At 39.2% G+C, this 26,128-nt stretch overlaps 1 protein-coding gene and 1 long non-coding RNA gene across 3 annotated transcripts in view; one reads left to right on the forward strand and one right to left on the reverse strand.

The window, feature by feature from the left end:
* Positions 1–15,200, forward strand: part of JMY (junction mediating and regulatory protein, p53 cofactor) — a 76,364-nt gene extending 61,164 nt beyond the window's left edge. Inside the window, exons 8-11 of one of the 2 annotated variants that reach the window (XM_028164960.2) lie at positions 3,188–3,292; positions 4,795–5,386; positions 6,451–6,758; positions 10,910–15,200. In XM_028164960.2, the coding sequence (XP_028020761.2) occupies positions 3,188–3,292; positions 4,795–5,386; positions 6,451–6,755 (1,002 nt within the window). In that variant the 3' untranslated portion in view covers positions 6,756–6,758; positions 10,910–15,200. The remainder of the gene's footprint in view (positions 1–3,187; positions 3,293–4,794; positions 5,387–6,450; positions 6,759–10,909) is intronic. The other variant, XM_057541110.1, reaches the window with a different exon arrangement.
* On the reverse strand, positions 6,757–23,790 carry LOC130707286 (uncharacterized). The gene is made up of 4 exons (XR_009007184.1): positions 23,047–23,790; positions 21,730–21,815; positions 16,758–16,889; positions 6,757–6,913 (listed from the first exon to the last, which is right to left on the reverse strand). It is a non-coding gene; the product is annotated as an uncharacterized LOC130707286 (long non-coding RNA).
* Positions 23,791–26,128: the final 2,338 nt, after the last annotated feature.

Consider the following 26,128-nt stretch of genomic DNA (forward strand, 5'->3'; position numbering starts at 1 on the left):
GTATGTGTCCCTAGGTCTGAAGTGGGTCTCTTGTAGACAGCATATATATGGGTCTTGTTTTTGTATCCATTCAGCCAGTCTATGTCTTTTGGTTGGGGCATTTAATCCATTCACGTTTAAGGTAATTATCGATATGTATGTTCCTATGACCATTTTCTTAATTGTTTTGGGTTTGTTTTTGTAGGTCCTTTTCTTCTCTTGTGTTTCCCACTTAGAGAAGTACCTTTAGCATTTGTTGTAGAGCTGGTTTGGTGGTGCTGAATTCTCTTAGCTTTTGCTTGTCTGTAAAGCTTTTGATTTCTCCATCGAATCTGAATGAGATCCTTGCTGGGTAGAGTAATCTTGGTTGTAGGTTCTTCCCTTTCATCACTTTAAGTATATCATGCCACTCCCTTCTGGCTTGCAGAGTTTCTGCTGAGAAATCAGCTGTTAACCTTATGGGAGTTCCCTTGTATGTTATTTGTCGTTTTTCCCTTGCTGCTTTCAGTAATTTTTCTTTGTCTTTAATTTTTGCCACTTTGATTACTATGTGTCTCGGCGTGTTTCTCCTTGGGTTTATTCTGTATGGGACTCTCTGCGCTTCCTGGACTTGGGTGGCTATTTCCTTTCCCATGTTAGGGAAGTTTTCGACTATAATCTCTTCAAATATTTTCTCTGGTCCTTTCTCTCTCTCTTCTCCTTCTGGGACCCCTATAATGCGAATGTTGTTGCGTTTAATGTTGTCCCAGATGTCTCTTAGGCTGTCTTCATTTCTTTTCATTCTTTTTTCTTTAGTCTGTTCTGCAGCAGTGAATTCCACCATTCTGTCTTCCAGGTCACTTATTCGTTCTTCTGCCTCAGTTATTCTGCTATGGATTCCTTCTAGTGTAGTTTTCATTTCAGTTATTGTATTGGTCATCTCTGTTTGTTTGTTCTTTAATTCTTCTAGGTCTTTGTTAATCATTTCTTGCATCTTCTCAATCTTTGCCTCCATTCTTATTCCGAGGTCCTGGATCATCTTCACTATCATTATTCTGAATTCTTTTTCTGGAAGGTTGCCTATCTCCACTTCATTTAGTTGTGTTTCTGGGGTTTTTTCTTGTTCCTTCATCTGGTACATAGCCCTCTGCCTTTTCATCTTCTCTGTCTTTCTGTAACTGTGGTTTTTGGTCCACAGGCTGCAGGATTGTAGTTTTTCTTGCTTCTGTTGTCTGCCCTCTGGTGGTTGAGGCTATCTAAGAGGCTTGATGTGAGGCTCTGGTGGTGGGTAGAGCTGACTGTTGCTGTGGCGGTCAGAGCTCAGTAAAACCTTAATCCACTTGACTGTTGATGGGTGGGGCTGGGTTCCCTCCCTGTTGCTGTGGCGGTCAGAGCTCAGTAAAACCTTAATCCACTTGACTGTTGATGGGTGGGGCTGGGTTCCCTCCCTGTTGGTTGTTTTGCCTGAGGCAACCCAACACTGGAGCCTACCCGTGCTCTTTGGTGGGGTTAATGGCAGACTCTGGGAGGGCTCACGCCAAGGAGAACTTCCCAGGACCTCTGCTGCCAGTGTCCTTATCCCCACGGTGAAACAGAGCCACCACTTGCCTCGGCAGGAGACCCCCCAACACCAGCAGGTACATCTGGTTCAGTCTCCCCCAGGGTCACTGCTCCTTCCCCTGGGTCCCGATGCACACATTACTTTGTGTGTGCCCTCCAAGAGTGGGGTCTCTGTTTCCCCCAGTCCTGTCACAGTCCTGCAATCAATTCCCACTAGACTTCAAAGTCTGATTCTCTAGGAATTCCTCCTCCCGTTGCCGGACCCCCAGGTTGGGAAGCCTGACGTGGGGCTCAGAACCTTCACTCCAGTGGGTGGACTTCTGTGGTATAAGTGTTCGCCAGTCTGTGAGTCACCCACCCAGCAGTTATGGGATTTGATTTTACTCTGATTGCGCCCCTCCTACCGTCTCACTGTGGCTTCTCCTCTGTCCTTGGACGTGGGGTATCCGCCTTGGTGAAGTCCAGGGTCTTCCTGTCAATGATTGTCCAGCAGCCAGTTGTGATTCTGGAGCTCTCGCAAGAGGGAGTGAGAGCACGTCCTTCTACTCCGCCATCTTGGTTCGGCAGCGACGTGTATTTCTTTTAATGAAGAGCTCAGGTCGTATCTTCTTTAATTTCCCATCTGGAAACCTTTAGGATTATATATAGCAATCTGGGACTGTTACTGAGAAATACCTGATTTTTTATCTACTAATAAATGGCCTTTTTGACCTCTTAAGACTCCCCAAGTGAGAGCTCTCTAAAGGGAAAAGGTCTTCTTGACCTGCCATAAGAAGAGATGGAAGAATGTTCATCTTTACTCACCCTTGGCACACCCCTGCACCCTGACCATGAGTTCCATGGGCTGATTTATATACAAAGGATTCAACCCACCTCACCAAGAGATAGAAAGTGGAACCGATCTGTATTGTATGTGATAGTTACATCTCTCTGGGGACGTGGTTGGCCATCGTGGCACTCTTCAGTGCATTCCCTAATTGGTAACTACCTGTCTGTCACCTGACCCTCAGTAGTGAGGTTGTCAAAAGCACTACTCCCACTCTTTATCCTCCTGCCAAGAATGCCACTTTCTTTCCTTTAGAAAGAGCAGTTCGTGTTTAACTTGGCCAACATTGGGTGGGTGGTGATACTGTTAATCCAGTTTGGGAATACAAAATCAAAGAGGTTTGGGATTGGGGAATGGGAAGGAAAGAAATTGAATGAGGTATTAAAACACACACTTAGATTTGTGGCAAGAGGAACAGGTTCAGTAATAGTAGACATTATCTGCAGAACATCAGGCTTAACCCGTATATAATATCTAAATTACCAAACAAGTGGTTGTTTTTTGTTTTTAAGGTCAACTATTTGAGTAGCAGAATATAGCAGTTACAAGTATTGCATAATAAAATTGTTCAAGCCAGAACCCCAAAGATAAAACATTTTTCAGTTCAGAGAAAATATTTACTTTACAGAGTAAACGTCTTTTAATTGGTAGGTCATGCAGAAAGTGAAACAACAATATCATTTCAATTAAAACTGATAGTGTTTCATGCCACAAAACAATGCTTAATACATCATTCTTTGGAGTAATCCAGCTTACATATTGGGAGAACTCTCTTTTTTTCTATTAATGATAAAATATAATGGGACACATTGTAATGGAATTACTCTTTTTTTTTTTTACCAGAAAAGAGAAAAATTACATGATGAAGAAGAAAGAAAAAGTGCCTGGGTTAGCCAAGAAAGACAAAGAACACTGGATAGACTTCGAACCTTTAAACAGGTAGTAAAAGTATGGTCAATTTATTATTTTTCATTGCTTTTTAAACAGAGCTACATATATACTCCTATTGTAAGATTTCTTTTATGAGAAAAACTTGATTGTCCCTTTATTATCTAGAAAACAATTTTAGTTATGGCAGTCCTTGGCTTACCACTTCAGCGATAGAAGAGGAATGGTCAGGGCCTCTGGGAAGCCTGGATTCCTCTTGAATTTAATAAAGTTAGTTCACAACTGACTATCCATTTTAAGCATCAACTTGTTATTAATTCTGTGTACATCAACACTGTGGTAATAATCTGACCAATGGCATAATTAGACGATGGATCAACATACGTGAGAAATGCTTCAGCAGTTCTCTTGCCAGGCTTATCCATGACTCTGGACACTGACATCACAGCAGCTAAGCATTTCCTTGGAATGTGCTTAAACTAGGTAGTTCTGGTTCTTAGCAGCACTCAAGAGCCTTACTTCTACTCTTTATTCTGAGGGGTCTCCTTATAGGTGAAGGGAGCTTTTGATCAAGTGAAAGAGTGGGGGTGGGTGGGAATGGGGTCCTTAACACAAGGATAAGCTTTGTGTTAAGAAAATATTGTCTGCCAAATGCATTAATGCTAGGTTTTACCATAGTAAAAGAATGAGAGTTCTGTGTATCAGTACTCCAAAAAATTTTATTCGTTCTCTTTCTATTCTATCATAAAATGCATATATTGTTTTCAGAGCTTTAAAAAATGCCATGTTACCCTTTGAAGAACATTAATGTTTTAATTTTTTATCTGTAAGCATTTGAAAATACATGTAAGAATCTAAGAATAGTTTTTTAGCTTTCTGCATACCAATAGCATATATATGTTTGACATCATTTGTTTCGTATTTTACACTGCTGCTATTTTTCCATTTAAATTAGTACTTTTATTCACTAAGGATCTTTCTTTTTTTTTTTTTTTAATTAATTATTTATTTATTTATTTATTTTTGGCTGTGTTGGGTCTTCGTTTCTGTGCGAGGGCTTTCTCTAGTTGCGGCAAGCGGGGGCCACTCTTCATTGCGGTGCGCGGGCCTCCCACTATCGCGGCCTCTCTTGTTGCGGAGCACAGGCTCCAGACGCGCAGGCTCAGTAGTTGTGGCTCACGGGCCCAGTCGCTCCGCGGCATGTGGGATCCTCCCAGACCAGGGCTCGAACCCATGTCCCCTGCACTGGCAGGCAGACTCTCAACCACTGCGCCACCAGGGCAGCCCAGGATCTTTCTTTAATCATGTGGTAATTCTGAACAGTTGACCTCTTAAGTGGATAAGAGGGGAGAAGGATTTGATGATAAGCAAATAATAAAGAGTTTGGTGATAATTATTTGTAAGGTATTATTTATTATATTTTGGTATTTTGGTTTTCAGTATATTTTCCCTGAAAAATCACAAAAGCTCTAAAATAAAATCTTGCATTGGAGGGAGAAAATAAACAGCCATTTGTTCATAAATTATAATCTAACCAGTTATAATAACTTCTGATTTCTTAGAGATACCCAGGCCAGGTCATACTTAAATCAACCAGATTGCGACTGGCTCATGCAAGAAGAAGAAGTGCAGCCAGTCCCGTGTCCTGTGAAGACCAGTGCGACCCTCTGCCAGGAGCGCTACAGGTAGAAGAGAAAAGTGAGGGAGTGGAGGAAGGAAGGGGCAAGCTCAGGTCATCACAGACAACAGAAGCCCTAAACCTCACACAGCTTGAAGACAATTCATCAGCACAACTTGAAGCTACTTTGTTACCTCCCGGTGGTGTTACCTCTGAACTGCCTCCCGCCTTATCTCCTCCACTTCTGAGCAAGATTGACCCTAAACCAGGTTCTGCCACAGCAGATCCACTCCCCCCACCTCTTCCTCCGGCACCTCCCCCGCCACCTCCTCCTCCCCCACCGCCACCACCTCTGCCTGTCGGAAAGGACGGCGCCCCAGAGACACTGGAGAAAGGTCTGCCTAGAGTGGAGGGGAACGAGAAGAGGATCCCAAAGTCAGCTAGTGCCCCCTCAGCACACCTCTTCGACAGCAGCCAGCTCGTCAGTGCCAGGAAGAAGCTCAAAAAGACTGCTGAAGGTTTGCAGAGGAAGAGAGGTGAGTTAAAAAAAAAAAAAGATTTTTGAGTTCATCTGTTGACTGAGGCATGTAGTTAAAGGACTGTTTATTTCCTAGGACATTACAAAGCTTTAAACATTTTATTTTTGGACATTATTTGCTAGCAAACAGGTTTTCAGGGTCTCAGCATGGCAGAATTCTTACCAACCCATGTTTGCAAATGTGTACAGACACAAATATGGACCTGCTTGAGCTCTTAGGGATGCTTTTTAAATTATATCTTTTGACTTGATCTATTTGGTAACATGTATTAGGTGGCTCCTTTTGTGTTAGAATATGATTTTAAATCTCAGAAATACAAGAAAAGGGAAGCTATCTGGTCAGGAGAACATTGGCAAAACCATGTAACATTTGGCTACATATTTATTGAGGACCCTGGCATATCTTGTATAAAGAAGCAAAGAAGAATAGGGAGTAATATGTATAATTTATTGCATGTCAGATATGCCTTAATAAAGATGTTTTTGAAACAGCAAATAATTTTGACCCTTAGGAGCTATAGCATTCACAGAGAGAACATTTTGTTTGTATATTACGATTTAATCTGAGAGACCATCCTATAAAATATTTCTTACCATAGCCCAAGTGGAATTTCATATGTAAAGCAGTTATTAAAGAAAAACACACACACACACACAGTCACCATAATGAACCAGAATTTTATTTTTTAAAATTAAATGTGCAGTCCAGTCACTGTCTGAATTTAGATTGGACTTCTGCATTATGGAAACTCTTTAAGAGTCTCACCCATAATAATACTAAAGATCACCCCCCAGCCCCCAGTCTGCTCACTTCTCTCACATGGGAAATGATAGGAATACCAGTAATGCCTGACATGGAATTTGGGTCTTGGAATTTTTTTTTTTTTTTTTAAACAAGCATAATTAGTATCCCCTGTGTTCTGGCAATGTTCTGTCCATGCTTCATGGTCCCTTCTGTAGATGTGTTTTTAGCATCGTGGGCTATCACAGTCCTAAAGTCTGGAGGTTACACAGTTCCTGACTCTAAGTGCAATCGTAATTGTTCTCTTTCATTTTCTAAAGTGAGCTCACCCATGGATGAGGTGCTGGCTTCCTTGAAGCGTGGTAGTTTTCATCTGAGAAAGGTTGAACAGCGAACTCTGCCTCCTTTTCCTGATGAAGATGATAATAATATCTTGGCACAAATAAGGAAAGGGGTAAAATTGAAGAAGGTACAGAAGGAAGTCTTGAGAGAATCCTTCACGCTTCTGCCCGACACGGACCCTCTAACACGGAGCATCCATGAAGCTCTTAGAAGAATCAAAGAAGCATCCCCTGAGTCAGAGGATGAAGAGGAGGCTTTGCCTTGCACAGACTGGGAAAACTAACAAGTAAATGGTCTTACTTTTCTTCAGTAGTGTTCAGTAATACAGCTTTTGTATTGGATGATGAGGTCTGTTATATTTCATTGAATCTGAGGTTCATTATTTATTATACAGCTCAGTTATAGCCTGGATCATAACTTCAGGTTTTACTTCTGTAGTTTCTGGAAACATAACAAAAAAAGTACTTTACAGAGATGTTCCTGGGTAAATGCTGTGTTTTTTTGTATCCTGCTCATTAAAAATTTCTTCAGTACAAGCTATATCCCAAGTAAAAAGGATAGTCTTATTCTAGTAAAGTGACAGTCTTATTCTAGCTTTAAAAAAACAGAAAAGGCTTTTTCTAACTTAGGTATTTCAGTTGCAAACTGTTATGCATATTGAATTTTGATGCTTTGTTAGCTGCCCACAAGGGAATCTAGAGAAGTCATTGCATTGTCAGATTATTTAGCTTTCTAAGCCTTTAAAGTTTATCATTTAGGGCTTATTGTAATTACTGCATTGTCTAGATAAAATGGCAGCTGACATATATAAAATGGCAGCTGACATAATATACATATCTTATTGAGTACCCTGTGGGAATTGGTACACATATGGCATTCTCCCAAGGTAATACAGAGTTGTCCCCCACTACGCTTTAATAAGCTAATTTATATAGTTATGTGGCACAAATTATGCTAAATACATAGAATTGGTGAAGATAACACATGCTATAAATCAAATAGTATATCGAATTGCTGATGACCATAACTGAAATATTATTTGTGTAGAATATAAAGTATGCAAATATATTCTATTAATCATTATGCTCTTTCTTTTTTTTTTAAAATGGGAATTATTTATTTATTTATTTATTTATTTATTTATTTATTTATTTATGGCTGTGTTGGGTCTTCGTTTCTGTGCCAGGGCTTTCTCTAGTTGCGGCAAGCGGGGGCCACTCTTCATCGCGGTGCGTGGGCCTCTCACTATCGCACCCTCTCTTGTTGTGGAGCACAGGGTCCAGACGTGCAGGCTCAGTAGTTGTGGCTCACGGGCTTAGTTGCTCCACGGCATGTGGGATCCTCCTGGACCAAGGCTCGAACCCGTGTCCCCTGCACTGGCAGGCAGATTCTCAACCACTGCACCACCAGGGAAGCCCTCATTACGCTCTCTTGATGGAATATGTATCTATGGGCTTTACTAAAGGGGGAAGTAGGTGGGAGTAGGTAAAGGAAGAATCACTGTGCCTGATCTTAAGAACTACCAGGGGGAGCTTATTAAAAATGCATATTCATGGCCTTCACTCCCAAAGATTCTGAAAGAGTAGAACTGAGTAGAACTATATGTAGGCATACATCTGGATTTTAAAGACTTATTACAAAAAGATAAAACAAAACCCAGAAACTGTGTCATTAGTTTTTAAAATATTGATTAAATGTTGGAAGATACTATTTTGGATATATCAGAATATTACTAAAAGCAGTTTTTACCCTTTTGGGCATGGGTCCATCAGGAAAATGTGCCGATTCCACACTCCCCAACTCCACCCCTCCCCACCAGCATCTGCACTGTAGCTTAACAGAAAGCATGAAAAATCTTGATAAGTGGTTGGGTGTTAACTTTAATGTGCTCTAACCAACATTTGATAGTAACACTGTCTGCCATGGCCATGGGTCTTGGGACTGTTGGCACCCTTTTTTCCTGTTAGTTGTAGAGGCCTTAATTATCGGTCACTTACTGTTTTTGGATCCCCAAATAATTTCAAACTATTTGTGCTTGTACATATGTACACCATGCTTTGTAGAGGAGTGTAAATGTGTCCACTCAAGTGTGTGACTGTGTCTAGAGACTCAGGTGTGCCTGACTGGGAATCTTTCCCACACTGGATGACTGTAGATTGTGTCCCACTTCACAGTGCTTGCTACCTCTTGCCTTGTCCCATTCAGCATGTAGCTTCTCAGTAAACCCCTAAACCTATGCCAAAAACTACCATGTTGGCACTGATTAGGTAATCCCAGTGCTGGACCTTTATTTACATAAGCATGCATTTCATATATTCAAGTAGCTGGGATGTTATTTATAGCTTTTGGCTGCTAATTTAACCTTATGTCAGGTGTTAAGAATATGTCCATAATGAATACCACTCTGAAAATTGCCTAAAACCTTCCCTTTTTTTGGCTGATTGTTCATGGCTGGTGTAGGTAGTATAATGTTGAGAGGAACAATGAAATACTGCCAGAAAATGCATGCACTGGGATAGTGGCAAAGTCACTGAAGACTAAATGTATCCTACACCAGAAGCAAACCAGACTAGTTGTGATCCCTGCCAGCTGAGCAGCCATTGATAAAGAGCTATCTATCACTGCCTGTGTGTGGTCTTAGGGAGTCTTTTTTTTTTCTTTTTTTAATATTTTATTTATTTATTTACTTATTTATTGGTCTGTGCTGGGTCTTAGTTGCGGCATGCAGGATCTTTTTAGCTGCGGCATGCAGGCTCTTAGTTGTGGCATGCGGGATCTAGTTCCCTGACCAGGGGTTGAGCCCGGGCCCCCTGCACTGGGAGCGTGGAGTCTTAACCACTGAACCACCAGGGAAGTCCCTAGGAAGTCATTTTTAAAGGCTCTGAACTTTTAGACACTTTTCTACAGATGGCTAAAAAGGGTGTAATTTGTATTTCCTATTAATTGGTTTCTTTCTTATAGATTCAAAATAATTAATGTAATTACATACTTGTTTTTGAAGAACTAATTTCTTAAAACTTCATGAAATAAAAACTGAAGGTCCTGGACATGTTCAGCCTCATCCTCCTCTAAAAACTCATCTCAGACCAGCCGTAGGTAATAGTGTCTTTGAAGGGGATTTCTAAACATAAGGAAATATATATAATTGTATAGGCTTTTTATTATTTCTAACTTGTTTCCTGTGGGGGTCCTTCTTAAACTCATAAGTAACTATAATGATGGTGTCCAACAGAAATATAATGTGAGCCACATTAAAAAAGTTAAAAGTGATGGGTGAAATTGATTCTAGTAATATTTTACTAAATGATATATCCAAAAAAGTATCTTGTCAATATCAAATTCCGCATTGTAGTTTACTTTTTTTTTTTTTTTTTTGGGTACTGAGTCTTCAAAATCCAGTGAGTATTTTACACTTACTAGTAGCACCATCTCAATTTGGATGCCAAGTATTCATTGGTTAAATTGAATAGTCGTACCAAAACAACCAAGTTGTGCTTAATGGAAAAGTATTTTTTTACAAAGTTTTAGATTTTAATTTAAGTCCAATTCAAATCAGTTTCTCAGTCACACTAGACATATTTCAAGTGCTCAAAAGCCACATGTCAGCTTTTATCTGACAAGTAGGCCATATATATATGTTTCTCCTGTGCTGTGGGTCAGTGCATGGATCTCGAACACAACTATTTTGAATTTTACAAAGTCCTCGTAAAATCATCCATTTAAAGACAGTACTAGCTCTGTCCTCTAAATCTCAATTATAATGACAACTCTCTCTGGTGTATTTTAAACTTGCCGTTTGATAGTTCTTATTATACTGGCAGTTTTGAGGCAAAGATTTTAGATTGTATTTATCTTTTTAGTGTATAGTTTTGACATAAAATGTTAAGAGTATAAGGAAGAAAAGTGAAAGTGAATCTAACGTACAACCTTTTTAAAAAACTCTTTTCCCCAGCTTTATTGAGAATAATTGGCATATATCACTGTATAAGTTTAAGGCGTACAGCATGATGGTTTGATTTACATATATTGTGAAATGATTACCACAGTAGGTTCAGCCAACATCCATCTTAAAGAAAAGAAAGAAAAAGGAGAAAAAAAACATTTTCCTGTGATGAGAACTCTTTAGGATTTACTCTCTTAGCTACTTTCCTGTATATCACACAGCAGTGTTAACTATAGTCATCTTGACATATGACCTTTTAACAGTGATCAAAATCAAAATCCATGTTCAAATTTTGTTTTAATTTTTTTTTAAGAATACAAACATATCCTTTTGTAAGATTTTGTTATATAACATCTATATAAAAAGGTCATTTGAAAGAAAAAACCATCAGTGTTCATACCGGATTTTGTGAAAGGTGTGAGGGAATATATATACATACTGTCTTTAATAGGCTGTCCTTTTTAACATACAGTATTACTTTTGTTTGTAAACAGGTGACTCAACAGAACGAAAAAAATACCTACAGTTGAACATCGGCTCTTACAAAATTGTAAACGTGGTTCCACAATTGGATTCCATTAGATCCAAAGTGTATTGGCTCAGTGGTGTGAAAAAGGAAGCACAATCGGCAAGTTACCACTTTTCCAGTCATTCCAACAGATGGTGGTTAACATGAGTTTTAGATGTGCAATGTTCCTGACTGCAACGGAGAAAAGGCCTTGTGAAGATTCCTGTTTTTTAAGCACCTTCCCCACCTGTCTACCCATTTACATCCTTGTAGTGGCCAGTAAAGCTAGGGGTCGCTATGAGTTGGAAGAACACTGGGTTGACAGATCTACTGTGAGCTGCGTTGAGATTCCTTTGAAATCCATCGTTCAGTGCACTGAATAGTCGTCTGCCCAAAATACAGAGCTTCTTCCATATCAGCTTAAATAGTGTGACATTCTGAAAAAGAAGTTAATCATGATAGCTATAGGGCAGGAATTGGAAGAAATCAGATGGAAATGCACTGATAATTCCCACATTAGTCATCTCCAAAGGAATTTTCATAAAGATGTTGTGCAACATCTGAAAAGATACATAACCATGGAGATACACCTATAAATGTGTTTACCACAACGTGATGCATTTAACATGGCCTATTTTTAGAAGCCCACACACTTACAATTTGTAAGGTTTCAGAGTAAAAATTTCCATGCTTTTAAATAGCCCTTCATAACTGTGAATTTATAATAGTTTGAATTTTATGTGCAGCATTGTTTATGAGAAGCAATACTTTGTAATTTGATATTTCAAATTATTTTTAGTCTTTTTGTTTGAACTATTGCTTGATTACTATAACTCAACATGACTTTCCTATTGAGAATCAAAAATCAGGATTCAATAGTAGGAATGCAGATCTTAAGTCTTTTTTAACATGCACCATTTGTTTTTATTTTTATGCTCCACAATGGAAAAAAAAAAAAACCATGCTCTACAAATGTACAGAAAGTAGACAGGCAGAAAAGCCTCTTTGGCTGGCATTTCACTATCTTCACATGCTTGGAGTTGAATTTTGGGAGACAGCCTTTGTTATCGTCACTAAATTCTTAAACATATGTATGTAGCTCTAGGTGCTGATTTTGCTGTAATGGAGTCCTGAAGAATGCATGGAGCCGATACTAATTCTCAGCAGGACTGTTGTGGGCTTGAATGAAGGTAGATATGTTGGACCCAGTTTACAGTACTCTGTAGAGTGTAATTCTGTGTAAGACAGGTCTTGACCATTATATGAATGGCTGACATACCAAAATGAACTTTATTTCTTATGAGGCAGTTCTCTGGCCTAGACCCAGAAAGCAGTCCTGAAGTAAAAGCCCTCAAACGTATCTGAATTAGTGATCCTGAAGGAAAAAAATGCTCACACCTTTGTTACTTGAAAATGTTATTTCCTTTGAAATAATTATGGAGAAAATTTTCTGGCAACAGGTTATATAAAACAAAATCTGCTTAAATGTTGACTATGTTTATTGATGAGAATATGAGCATTTTCACAATATATTGGCTTTATTCTAGCATCATTCTTACACCTTGTCTGAGAATATTAGAAATACAGATCTAATATAAAGTTAATGTCAATCCCCTGATTACAGTGGGGATGGGTTGTAGATTTTTGTAACACACCTTCAGTAATGCATTGAAACATGCCTTTTAACCTAAAGAATGATTGATTTGATTGATATATTTGAAAAAATTTTTAAAGCAAATTGGCAAATCTTAAATCATGTATCGATTTTATGCCTTTGGATGCTTGTTCATAACGGTTTTTTCAGTTTTGTTTCATTTATTGACATTTAGAAAAATATAGGAGGATCTTATGTCATTATTGACAGCAGAAGCACTGGAACCTTAATATGTCTAGAGGAAATTGCTACCCACTTAGTGTTGCAGCCAGGATTCCATTAAGAGACAATGCTCACTTTTAAAGGGTCCTATAATCTGTTTTCCTGAGCCATGTTGTAATAAGTCTCTAGCAAAGAATGCAGGGTGTTCAGATCTGCATGAATCCTTCAGGAGTGCATCCACAGCTGGAAGCGTACCCCACCACAGCACTCCTTGGAGGTTGTCCTCACACTTGTAGAGCCTCACTAGCAACCCCTATGCTCATTCTCTGGTAGCAACTTTCTCTCCAACACATCCACTTCCCTTCCTCTGGATTCAGGTTCCTCCTTCCACAAAATTACATGTTACTGTAGGTCATCAACCTTTGGAGTTCTCACAAATATTAGAATTTCAGATAACTACAGTCCATGTGTCCAGTTGAATCTACATGATAATTAAAAAGCAGTTTCAGAGCCCAACAAAAATTGTATAAGCGTGGTTTCCTTCTTATCCTTGCCCCTAATAAAATGAGCATCTTTGTCCTTAGTATAAAATTTGTATATATTGTTATGATGGTACTTATATATGATCATGTTTCCAGTTCCAAATTTGCCTGTACTACTTATATGGTTTAAAATACTTGACAGTTATATTTCTGTTAATGTATCATTTCTGTATCAAGAATCTACAAACAGCTGCTTGCTTATGCTGAATCAATTTAGAAGTTAATTTACCAATCTCGTCTCAACTGCAGTATACTTAAAATAGGGAAACAAGTAGATGATGACTTGGATGTTTGGTGGTTAATGTTACTGCTCACTTGAATGTCAATTTTGAATATTTCTTCTACTAATACAACTAAAATTATGTATATATAATCAATGTGGCCTGTATAGAAAAGGTATTCCTAATGATTTAAAATCCTGGTGGTACTGTAGGGTAGCAGTCTGAGGAGGAAATACCTGGCTAAAGAGGAATTTTAAAAGATGAGAATTGCTCACTTCATGTATATTTTATAGGCTTATTGAGTTTGTGAGCAGTATAAAAACAATCATTCTTTAGTTCTTCATTGTGGAACTGAGACAGTTCTATAAAATGCACAGCTGTAACAGTTGATCAGGTGTAGTATTTCCACAGTGAGAATATGGGGGCTTTTCTCATTATGCGAACCCACAGAAAATTTTCTACTCTGTATAATGGGGGTGGGGGGAGCCTTGTTTCTACGAAGCTGAACTATGTAGCAATATTTGTTAACATGTGGCATGACGTCTCTATGTCATAAAATGTGATGTGTTAGATTGTAAAGCATACTTTGGCCATAGCAGACACTAAGAATTAAAACTCTTGTATCAGTGGGACAAAAATCAATGGGCAGTACCCTCTCTGTTCGGAATGGGACCAGTATACAATTAATACAATTTAAATTTATACATTCCCTAAGACTCCATTTTTAAATTACGTTCATTGCGTGTGTGCATAAGGAAAGCTTTTCTTTCACTAAATACAAGCTTGTTTTTTTAACCTTTATAAGTTAATTATTATGTACTTAACATCAGATACCAACCTGTAAAGTGCTAATGGGTCCCTAAAGGCCTTGTCAGGGAGTTGAAATTTCATATACTTATACCAGGTTATTTATAAAAAGTCTTTTTGAACAGCTGTAAAACATTTAAAAACTGTGGCAGATGCATTGTTAACATGCATCCATTTGATAGTGAAAGCAGAAACCTGAACAAGTTTTACCTAACTCTTGCACTGAATTTAAATAATATAAAATTAAATGTGCATTTTAAATAGATTTTATTTCCCATTTATTGCTTAGCATAGAAGAACAACTATGCTTAGTGTTAGAGGATTGACCACAAGATTGATTTTTAGATAGAAGAGAGGTAAGAAAGTAGAAGCACCTTACTATTGGAGCATGTTGCATTCATTTAGTGCTACTGAACAATTCAGTAGTTATTTCTGAACTTTGCTGCAAAGTGCTCTTTATTTAAAGCACATTAAAGTCTCTGCTTAATTGCTTTGTAAAATGAAGCAATGGTATTTTTTATCCTATAAATATAGTCTAATTTAAAAGTTTTTCCTACAAAATGAGTTTATATTATTGCCTAAACTATCATCTATGTAAAGGATTTTTAAAGGCAAAAGGGAGTCTGGATTCCGTGTGTGTGTGTGCGTGTGTGTGTGTCTGTCGGTCTGTTATAAATGTTTGCCCATTGAATTATTTCAAAGATATGTTCATTCTAAAATTTTCTGTTTTACCCACAGTAAATGTTCAGCTTGGTATTTGAGGGACTTAATTGATGGAAATCCAAATTCATGTGTCTCTCCCCTTCTCCAGACACATTTATTATGCCACTGTAAGGCGCATGTACAGAAAATACTTCTGAGGCTGATATATTAAATATTTTATCAATGTTATGCTGAATCTCAAAGCAGTCATTTATTTTGAGGGTTAAGAGAAAGTTTTGGGTTTTTTGGTCAGGTATGACTAAGAGAGGCTCCAACTGGTGAGTTAAGGAAAGTCTGTGGTAAGTGATTTGAGATGTATACTAAAAAGGTGTGGGTGTTGGTTAAAGAGTTCAATTTTAACAAGGGAAGTTTTTTTTTTTTTTAATTTGCATGTTCTATGGTTAACTATCAAAGAGTGCAACAGGTTATTCCAGCTTTTCCGAGTACTAATTATATTGGTTTTAAGAATTCTTCATAATCACAAGATGACATTTTCCCTTCATTTGTGACCAAAGAAGGGTAGACAGTACAACCCATGCAAGTGACTTCTGACTTCTTCGACTTGGACAGAATCCTCACTGTTCCATTGAATTTCTTATTGTACTATATGTCTTGCAAAGTGTGAAACCATAATATATAATTTATGAAAAATCGAAGGCTACAGATCTTTTTGCATGAATAAAAGTCCATTAGGGTGAATGAAACTGATATGTTCTTTTAGCCTTTCTGGTTAAATGAAAATTTTAATGGCAAACCAATTCACCACTTACTAGCTTTGTGCAATATTAAGCAAAACACTAGCACACTGTGCTTGGCTTTTCAGGATGGCTTTAACACCGTTACACTAAATGGACAGTGTGCAAAATGTAAGTGACAACTCTTGCAAATTTACAGTACTTAAATATGCTCAGTTAACATTCTAAAGTATTAAAAGTACAAAGAAAAAAAACTAAGCAAGCATTTAGAGCAATACTATGAAATCTCCAATAATGGTTTTGACTGTTGCCTTTTGCTCTTTAGTGCAACTTTCTGCATTGTAATTATTGTATCGCTTTGTATTTCATGTTTTTTACACCCACGACTTCAAAGTACTTGTACACTAAGTATTGCAATCACCGTTCTCTTCTTGTACATGCAATATAACAACATACAGTTTTGGTGCTTAACAATATTCCTTTTTTTCTTTAATAAAAGATATTTATTGAGTTAAGCTCATTTTGTTTGTTTAAAATAGCAATGGTGGTATATAATGTCACTTCATTTCTAATAAGAAGGAGCATAGCAAGTTGTGCATTTGTTACAACACGATGAACAGGATTCAGACTCTCCACCCCTGTACTTCTGCCTCTTCCTGACCACTGTTTGTAACAAAATATGGTTTAGAAATGTTGACCTCCAAAGTTGGAAGGTCCTTAAATGCCTTTCATTTTAACAGTCAATTTGTGATCATCTAAATTGGGGGAGATTAAGGGAGACATTTCTCCCAAGGAAGGGCCTTTCTTCCATGTATTCCCTCCATAAATATATCTGAAACTAAACAGAGGGCTTTGATTACTAGACAGTTTTTCTGTGAGAGTTTAGAGAATGGACTTAATAGAAGTGCTTTAGCCAAACTGATAGAATCACCTTCTGCCTCAAAATGAGTTAGTTAATACATTAATTCAGCTCTCAACACAGTACACCCTAGTCCACCCTTGTGAAAATCATGCTGTGGCTGGTTTGGAATGGGCTTACTGGGTGACTTACCAAGACAGGCGAAAACCTCTCCTGGAAATCTAGGCCCTGTGGAATTCCTTAGTCCTTTGTGATTCCGTCGTTCATCCTGACCTTGCTGAGTTCTGTAAACTGGTTGAAACTTCATTTTTTTGCTACAGGAGTCTGTGTGGAAGAGGTTTAAAATTCTTTGGTGCAAACCCACCAACATACCATCGCATTCTGTTAGTTACTGAAGTTTAAGCATGTTTCCCAAGCGCTCTGTCCCAGTGCCAAGTGGATGCCTTTCCCACAGAGAGAGACCCACAACTTTGTTGCTCACCAGAAACTTAGTTCTTCCTCACTGCTAACATATTCTCCAGATCTCTCTACTAATAATCTTGCTTGTTCACAAGAGCTCACCAGTTTTGTGCTCTCATCATTCTCTGAACTCAACTATTTGTCAGCTTAACCTCAGACTGCTGACCCATTAATTCTTCTACAGAGTTCAAGCGGGTCCGTCCTCTAATCACATTCACTTCCTACTTGCCCTCATTCCTGCCTCTTCCACCTGCTGTTGCTGTTGCTGTGGAGGGTTTCATAATACTCAGGACATTATGCATCTTTCTTCCCTGTCACCAATTCCAATGGCCAGGCCTTGCGGTAGAGTCCTGGGCTTCCTGGCTGCATGCTGGTTAAGGAAATCGTGCGCCAAGGCCACAAGGCGTTCTGCCAACTTTGGTCTCCTAAGTCTACCTCTAGTATCTGCATTTTCATGCTCAGCTCATGCCTTTCCACCTGCACGTTTCTAAAATGCTGTTCTTACCTCATCATAATCTAAATTCCGTCAAGTATGTTCATTTGGAAAGCACATAGGCAGTATGTGTCTGGCCCTCCTTGTCTGTCAACATTCTTAATCAGAACATTGAAAGGAAAACAAGACATGAAAGGAAGAATCACAGAATCTGATTTAATCTTCACAATTCAAATGAGGCACAAGAAAAGGGTTAGATATTAAACGTGTCTGGGGTGACAACTACTGAGTGGCAGGGAGCTTTGCTTTAAACACTGCCCCACCCAATTAATCTCCCACAGCATCTTCAACTTCCTCTTAACCCTAACCCTGTAAGGTGCAAGTAGCACTTCAGATGGTCTGGAGAAGAGCACTTCATTCTAGGCTAAAACTAGGCCTGAGTCTCCTATGTTGAGATGTGCTAGAGAAACACTCGATCACTAAACATTTTCAAGAAGAATAAAAACAAAGAGTATCAAAGACATCAAGATGCGACTTCAAATAATATTCAAGTAAAGTCAGTCCAAAAAAAGCTATTAAGTTCAAATCTCTTCAGAGGCAACTTATTTTAAGACATGAATGAGTTATATAGCAGATTCCTTTGAAGTGCTTTAGGTGTAACATAGTGCTATTATGCTCTGTGGATTTAGGAACTTTGTTCCCCAGAACATAGTTCCTGCAGGGAGAGTCATGGGGACATATATATCCCCACATAAAAACTCCTAGACCATTATTTGTCTCACTTCCAGTGACGTCTCAGAGTTTCAGATGCTGGGGTGTTCTCTTAGCCTCGGCAGCTTATCTGTATTCATGTGCTTCTAGAGCTAGAAAATTCCCGGTGACTGCAGCCAGGTTGAATTGTTTCAACCCTGAATAAATGCCTTAGTCTATCTCTGTGGTTATCTGGAGGCCTTTTATATTGAAATAATATTTAAAAGTCCTTTTATCAAGTTATAGCAAGTCTATGAGTATGATAATGGTTTTTGAGGAAAAGCCTTAAGCAACTAAAGCCACTGGCCAATTTCTGTCAGAATAGTTTACCACCAAGAACAATTAAAAAGTTACTCATCCCCAAGGGCATTGAACTTCCTCCACTGACAGATGTTTTGTGTAATTGAAGATGATAGATTGGCAAACCTCAAAGAAACCTTAGGTTGTTTGTAACCATTTTCCAATGGAAAGAAAATGAAGTCTAGCAGGAATCAATCAGTTATTCCTAAAACTTGTTAATGAAAGAGTTAGAATAAGCACTACTCTGAATTATTTTATTTTGCAGATATTCTACAGTGTGTAAATATATATTTAAGCTAGAACAGTAAATTAACATTATTGACTTGGGAGAGGAGTGAGATGAGGGAAAGTAGCCAACATGGGCATTTTGCAATATAATCTTATTCAAAATTACATTATGCAAAAGCCACACTATGGCTCTATGGTGGAAGTAGTCCAGTTGGCAAAAACATCCCATAAATGTTTTAGGCCAAAATGATCTTTTTCATGCTTAAAGACCCAAACCTCTGGAATCTTCTTTACGTAAAAGTTCAAGTGTTCCAGTGGCTCAAATCTCAATTTAAAAATTCTCTGGTCTTACCTACAGGCCACTTTGTGACCCACCTCTTGTCTGAAATAGGATGGCCTATCCAGGCAAGTGTGTGGGTCAGGGCCAAGTTTTTGAAACAGAAGGTTAACTCTTCCAACAACCATCAGAAGATGCAACAATAAATTCACTGTGACCCAGAACTTGCTGAAAGGTTTTTACATTTCAATTATGAGTTTCTCTAACGTTATCTAAGCTTTGGTATTGCATTAAGGTGAATCATCAGAAGGTAATACGTAGAATATTATCTCCCCAACTCCAGCAATTCTTTCACTGCACTATAAGCAATATTTCTAGACTTTCTTCATAACCCTTTTCTCTATCTTCTTAGTCTCACCTTTCCCCATGGTTCTAAATGACATTTGTGTCATAATGATTCCCAATTTTATCTGGCCTATACCTCTTCTCAGAACACTGGATCTGTATGTATTCAGCTGCCCCGTGATCTCTTCATTTGGATGCTTCATGCAATTTCAAGTATAACATGTCCAAAATGGTTCCCTTGACTCCTACTCTATTAAAACCTGGACCCAATCCTTCTCAGTTTTATCTTTTCTTTCTTTCTTTTTTTTAAAAAATTCATCCAGTTCTGGAATTCGGAACCTGGAAGTTATCCTTGCTGCCCTTCTCACCCTCATCCTCCATATCCAACGAGTCCTATCAACCCTAACTCCATTTTACATCTGGCATACATCCACTGCTTTCTCTGTCCCTAACCCCTACACTGGTCCAGACCACATTCATTTCTCAAGTAGGATACTGCAGTAGCCTCCTAACTGATCTTTCACTGCCACTCTTGTCTCCTTCCAACTTATCCTCCACTCAAAAGTGGTGAGATCATGTCTCTCCACTGCATAAGACCCTCTAGTTACTTTCCATCACACTTAGAATAAAATCCAAATCTCCTTCCTATGGACTATAAGGCTGAATGTGATCTGGCCCTTCCTACCAGCCTCATGGCTTACTGAGCTCTAGCATTGTGTATAATCTCTCTCTTACCTTAGGGCCTATGCACAAACTGTCCTCTTTCTAGAATTGTTCCTTGTTTTAGTATGGCCAACTTCGTTGTGTCCCTCAAAATTCATATGTTGAAGTCCTGACCCTCAGTATGTGTCCTTTTTTGGAGATAGGGTCTTTACAGAGATAATCAAGTTAAAATAAGGTCATTAGGGTGGGCTGTATTCCACTATGACTGGTATGTTTATGAAGTGGGGAAATTTGGATATAGACATGTATAGATGGAACATTATGGGAAGAGACATAAGGAAAATATGGTCACCCAATGACCCAGTTGAAATATGTGTATCCTTGAATCAGAAGACATATGCAAGAATGCTTATAGCAGCATTCTTCCTAATAGCCAACAACCAAACAACCCAAGGGTCCATCAGCTGATGAATGGACAGTTGTAGTATATCCCTAAAATGTGGTATAGTTAGACAATGGAGTACTATAGAATAAAAATGAATAGAGCTACACAAAATAATTTGGATGAATTTCACTGACATAAAGTCGAGCAAAAAGCAAGAATATCTAATACATGATTCCAGTCAAAGTTTTAAAAAAAATACGCAAAACTATAGTGTTTAGGATATTATTTAGGTGGTAAAACTAAAAGAAAGAAAAAAAAGATGATTGGCACAAAAGTCACGATAATGGTACGTTTGGGGAGAGCAGAGCTTCATGACCAGAAAGGAGCATACAGAGGGCTTCTGTGGGGCTAAGCTTTTCTTTCCTGACCAGGGTAGTGGTGAGATGGGGGTTTGCTTTATAATAATTCAGTAAGCTATGTGTTTATGTTTTTGTATTTTTCTGATTATGTATTACATTTCCAATAAAAAGCTTTTTAAAAACCCTAGAGTTCTTTTATTAGCGTTCTAGAAATTGCTTCTAGAATTCAGTTGCCAAAAATTTTTTTCTCTGCAAAATAATGTGCATGCTTGCTCTACAAAACAATGAGAACCATATAATCTAACATTTCACTTTTTAAAATTAGTTGACAGTAAATCAGAGCCAAATTTAGTGCTCCAATGGAAAAACCAACTCATCTCAGACTTCCGGTCTACACAGCTTCCTTTAATTGGCTCTGTGTGTGTATGCATGTGTGTGTGTTTTAAACTCTATCTCTAGGTGTTTTAATATTGTAAGTTTCCTCTGGGGAAGTAGGTGGGAAAATCTTTAGAAATTTCATCAGGTAGAAGAAAAAGATTTTGCAACAGAGCATGGCATAGTGGTGAAGAGCAAGGACTCTTGAGACACCAGCCATGTGAATTTGGACAGATTACTCTCTGTGCTTCAGTTTTGTGTTCCAAAGGGAGAGACAAATAATGATATCATCTTCATATAGTTGTTGTACGGGTTAAATGAGTGCACAGAAGAGTGCCTGGCACATATATGAATGTTAGCTATTATTACTCGGAAGATCTGATACCAAAATCCTTCACAAAGAACTACAAAGATTTGAGTAACTTAGCAGCAAGGACATCTGAGAGTAGAATAGATGCTCCTGGATAATTTGAAAAAGCAGCAATAACCATATAGATTTCCTTCTTCAATAGAACATAATTTTACTTACATGACACAAAATGAATATTACATAACAGGCAACATTTTAAATTAACAACAAAAATCCTTACCTTCATGTTTACTCTTTGTAGAAAGAACTGGGTGTAGCTGAAAAAGTCAGAATTTCTATTTTCTGACTTTCTGTGGAAAGGCAGACCTAAAGAATCAAAATATAATCCGAAGTTATAAAGAATGCCAACATACTTCCAGTTAAATATGGTGGCTTGAAACATGCCTTTATTGATACTCCCTCCTAAAGCCCTAACATGACAGTAAAGGAATAAAGAACAAAAGAGGAGAAAATTATGGACAAAAAATGTCCAGCCTTTGAAAGATGTATGGGAGGTAAATGGCTTAAGTGAGTGGAGGGAGCTGACCTGAGAGTGTGCAGTGAGACACTTGAGGGGCCGGCGGAGTCCTGAGGGGTGTGGCACCACTAGGGGGCGCTGTGTTCTGTGAAAGGTGGGGAGGAGGTATCAGGTGAAAAGAAGGAGAGTGGTGGGAGTCTCAAACAGGAGCAAGAGACCTTCCCTCCCCCCACCTTCCAGACCCTCCTTTCCCACAGCAAGAGTCTAGAAGTTCATTCCCTGGATAAAGTGAGCCAGGGAAGATCTAGACTCAAATAGCAGTCCAAGAGGAGGTCAGAGGTAATGCTGAACACAGTAGGATCGAGTTACAATCTACCTTCAGAATCACAAGGCCCCTGGCCTCCTCCTCCTGCCTGGTTCTGAGATGGCTCTCAGCTAGGCATCTATACCCTCCCAGAGGAGTCTGGAAGATCCCTTTCCGGAGAAACTAAATCACCCCAGAGAAAAGACCAGCACATGTTAATATTTGGGTGTGAGGAGAGATGGAGATTATCGAATGACAAAGCTGGCCTCCCACCCAATCAACCTACCCCCAAAGCCACCAGTCCACCAGCTCTGCCCTCTTGGTCCCCTAGAGCTCCCAGGGTCTCCCTGTAGAATATGAACAGACTGCTTTGAGTCACACACATTTTCGGAAAGTCCCCACACAATAGACAGAGACCAAAACAAACAAGGTAACTCAGAAAACAGACAATTCAGGAAGTAGTAGGAAAAATTAAAATTAATTTTGTCAGAAAAGTAAGGCAAAATACTACATCCATGAAACAAGAATGTGTTGCAATAAAAAGGAACCATCTGAGAACAAGGGATGACACTGAGAAACAAAAACTCTGACAGCTGACATTACACATGCAATACAAGGTTTAAAAGATAGGCGAGGAACTCTTAGAGCTGAATAAACAGCTAAGGAGATAGAAAAGATAGAGGATCGATTCAGCTAATCTAATATCTGATTAATGCCAGAAAGAAGGGAGAAGTGGAGGGGAGAAAATTATTAAAGAAACCATACTATAAACTTACTGCTTTGTTTGCCACAGTTTGAGTTGGTTTTTCTTCCGTGTGCAGTAGAAGGATTCTCAGATGGTCCTCTAAGGAGCATTCCAGGAAGATGAGGACTCAGAAATGCTCCCCAGAAAGGACGACATAGAGGTTACTGGTTACCTTGGAGAGAGCACTTTTGGCAGAGCAGTGTGGGCAGAAGCCAGAGTGGAGAAGTCTGAAGAACAAATGGAAAGATAAGAAATGGAGATAATTCATGAGCCCACAATTCTTTCAGAAGTTTTTCAGTGAAGAGGGGAGAAATCAACTGATAGCTCTAAGGAGTAAGGGTGGATTTTTTTTTTTAAAGGTAAGAGACACTAGAACATGCTTGTGTGCTGATAAAAAAAAAAAAAGTAAATAGAAAGTAAAAGTGACTTGAAATAGCAATTGTATTCCTGTCTCTTAGGTAAACAGAAGACTACATTTATAATTAATAAATCAATAGAAAATGGAGAAGAAAATTAATTCTGTACTTCAGGTGGCCCAAACACCTTTGACCTCAATGATGGGAATGATTTAAATTCAAAGGATTAGAGGAGGTGGGGAGAATATGTTTTTTTTCGTTGGTTTTTGTTTTTCAAGTACCCATCTCAATTCTCCATGATTGTATATAGATTATATAATCTATTCTGGTCATTAATGAACTTTCTAGAGAGTTTCAGCTCTTCTCCCACAGTTTTTCAATGATTTCTTGTGTCACTGGTACACTGGTTTGATTAGACCATTAAGGCCAGTACCTTATTATCCACTTGCTCAACAAGGAATTCAGCGCTGACAGATGCCCTCGTGGACGCACAGGTGTCGGCAGTGTGAGGGGGCCTGTCCCTCACGGTGCTCAGTGGCGGGACGCACTGGGTACAGGGTCAGACCCGCCCACCCACGGTGCCCACACACGAAAGGTGTGTCCCGCAGCCACGGCACAGCATGGCCCTCAGGACAAGACAGAGTGACCCAGGAAACACCACCACGGGGCAGGGTGGGCCCCAGCACTGTCGACACCCCCAGGACGTGCCGTCGCTTGGTGATCCAGGGGCCCCCGATGTTGCTTCTTCGGCTTGGGGTGATTCCAACAATCCGAAGTCTTCTTCCAGAAGTTACTGTCCTAGTCATTCTACCAAACTCTACAACAGACCTTCTGCAGAGTCTGCGGGAAGAGCAAAACATGTTACCAGTGCACCGGCCAACCAAAGGGCCAAGGCCATGCTAAGTTACACCGCTATCATCTTTGTCTCCCCTGCACCAGCACCAGCTGGCAAGTGCCATCCAGATACCACTGGGAAGCAACCTCACGACCCCCGAGGGGACGTCTCGGCCCCGTGAAACCCCACGCCTGCCCAGGCGCCGAGGGGTCAGATGCAAGAGGAGGAGGTTGCCAAACTGCCAAACTGTAGTTTGGAAATTAAAGCCATATTAGACTGGGTGGTAGTGGAGCTTCCAGAAAGGCCTAATTTACTCCCTGGCAGTGGCTGCTTCTGATGGCAGAATCTGACTCAACTTCAGTCAAGAATCTGCTGTGATGAATGTTCTCTCTGTATGAAATATCTGCTATTTCAACAGCCATCAAGGGGAAATACATGAAGAGTAAAAGGAGCAGTAACGAACAAGAAGCACTTCCCAGTCACAGAGAATGCTTCTACCCAAGAAATAATTTTATTCTATTTCTGCAAATGCAAATAAGAATGGAAATTTAACATGGTCATTTCCACCATGGAACAGGCTTTTGTAATTGCTGCCAAGTTCTACAAGAATCATAAATGCCTCGCATTCATTCCCGTGCCGAGGTTTGATCCTTACATTTCCTCACAGTAGGCCAGAACTGAGAATTTGCTGCTTTCCTCTCAGCTAGAATCCAACCATTTTCCAGCTTTCATTAAAAAAAAATAAAAAATTTTTAAAAATTTAAAAAAATAAAGGTGCAGCAGGGTAATTAAGCTCAGATTTAGGATCTGGCTAGAGATTTTGGGTTGTACTTTTTCAATACGTGAGGAGCCACTGTATTAAAGTGGAGAGACTCCCGGAGAGCAGTGATTTTTAGTCCTGCTTGTGCTTTGTGTTCCTAGGCCAGTCACTTACGTTCTCTGGGCCTCAGCTTCCTCCTTTGGGAAGTTGGACAGGAGAATCTCTGAGGTTCCTTCCAAATCTCACATCCTGTGATTCTACAAGTGGTGCCAACTAAAATCGGTCGCCCCATGTAGCCTATAAAGGAAGAATATGCCCTACAGCTTTCTAGCTTTTCTGAATAGACATTCAAAAAGTAGAATGGAATCCACCCCTGAGTAGACCCGTAAATACCACCTCGGGCAGAGTGAAGGAAGAAATCGGTATGAAGGAGCCTGACTTGCTGCAAAGACAGGAAGCTGCGCACCACCATGTACTTGCCTTTGTTCGTGGAGCAACATACCTTGCTTAGCTCCCAAGGCAGTTCTTTGTTCTGGGCTTTACCTGAAATCAGAAGATAAATTCTTTTCCTACAAATTCATACATGCTGCCCAGAAACTAAAGGGCTTTCCAGAATGTTTAAGAATATTTTGGGTTTATCAATCCTTTTTTGATATCATGGCCCCTCAAAACTTTATCCGCTGCCCATTATGTATTTTCTTCAAGCCTCAGATTGAACAGTCAAGGGCTTACAAAAAAATTTTCCCTGATAACTTTGAGAAACAATTTACATAAGTCGTATTCATTTAAAGTGTGCATTTTGATGAGCTTTGACAGTTGCATCCACCTGTGAAACTACCGTCGCAATCAAAATACAGAACATTTCCCTCCACGAAAAGATCCCTTGTACCCTTCTGCAGTCCACAAGCAAGCACTGACCTGCCTTGTGTAACTGTAGTAGATTAGTTTGCATTCTCCAGAATCTTACATAACCAGAATATACAGTATGCAGCCTTATGTCTGGCTTCCTTCATTCAGCGTAGTGAGATTCATTTATGTTATTGCATGTATCATTTTGTTCCTTTATATTGCTCAATAGTAATCCATTGTATGGATGTACAACATTTTGTTTATTCTTTCATCTATTAATGGGCATTTGGGTTGTTTCCAGTTTGGGGTTTTT

The sequence above is a fragment of the Balaenoptera acutorostrata genome, chromosome 2, assembly GCF_949987535.1.
Source record: "Balaenoptera acutorostrata chromosome 2, mBalAcu1.1, whole genome shotgun sequence".
Taxonomy (NCBI): domain Eukaryota; kingdom Metazoa; phylum Chordata; class Mammalia; order Artiodactyla; family Balaenopteridae; genus Balaenoptera; species Balaenoptera acutorostrata.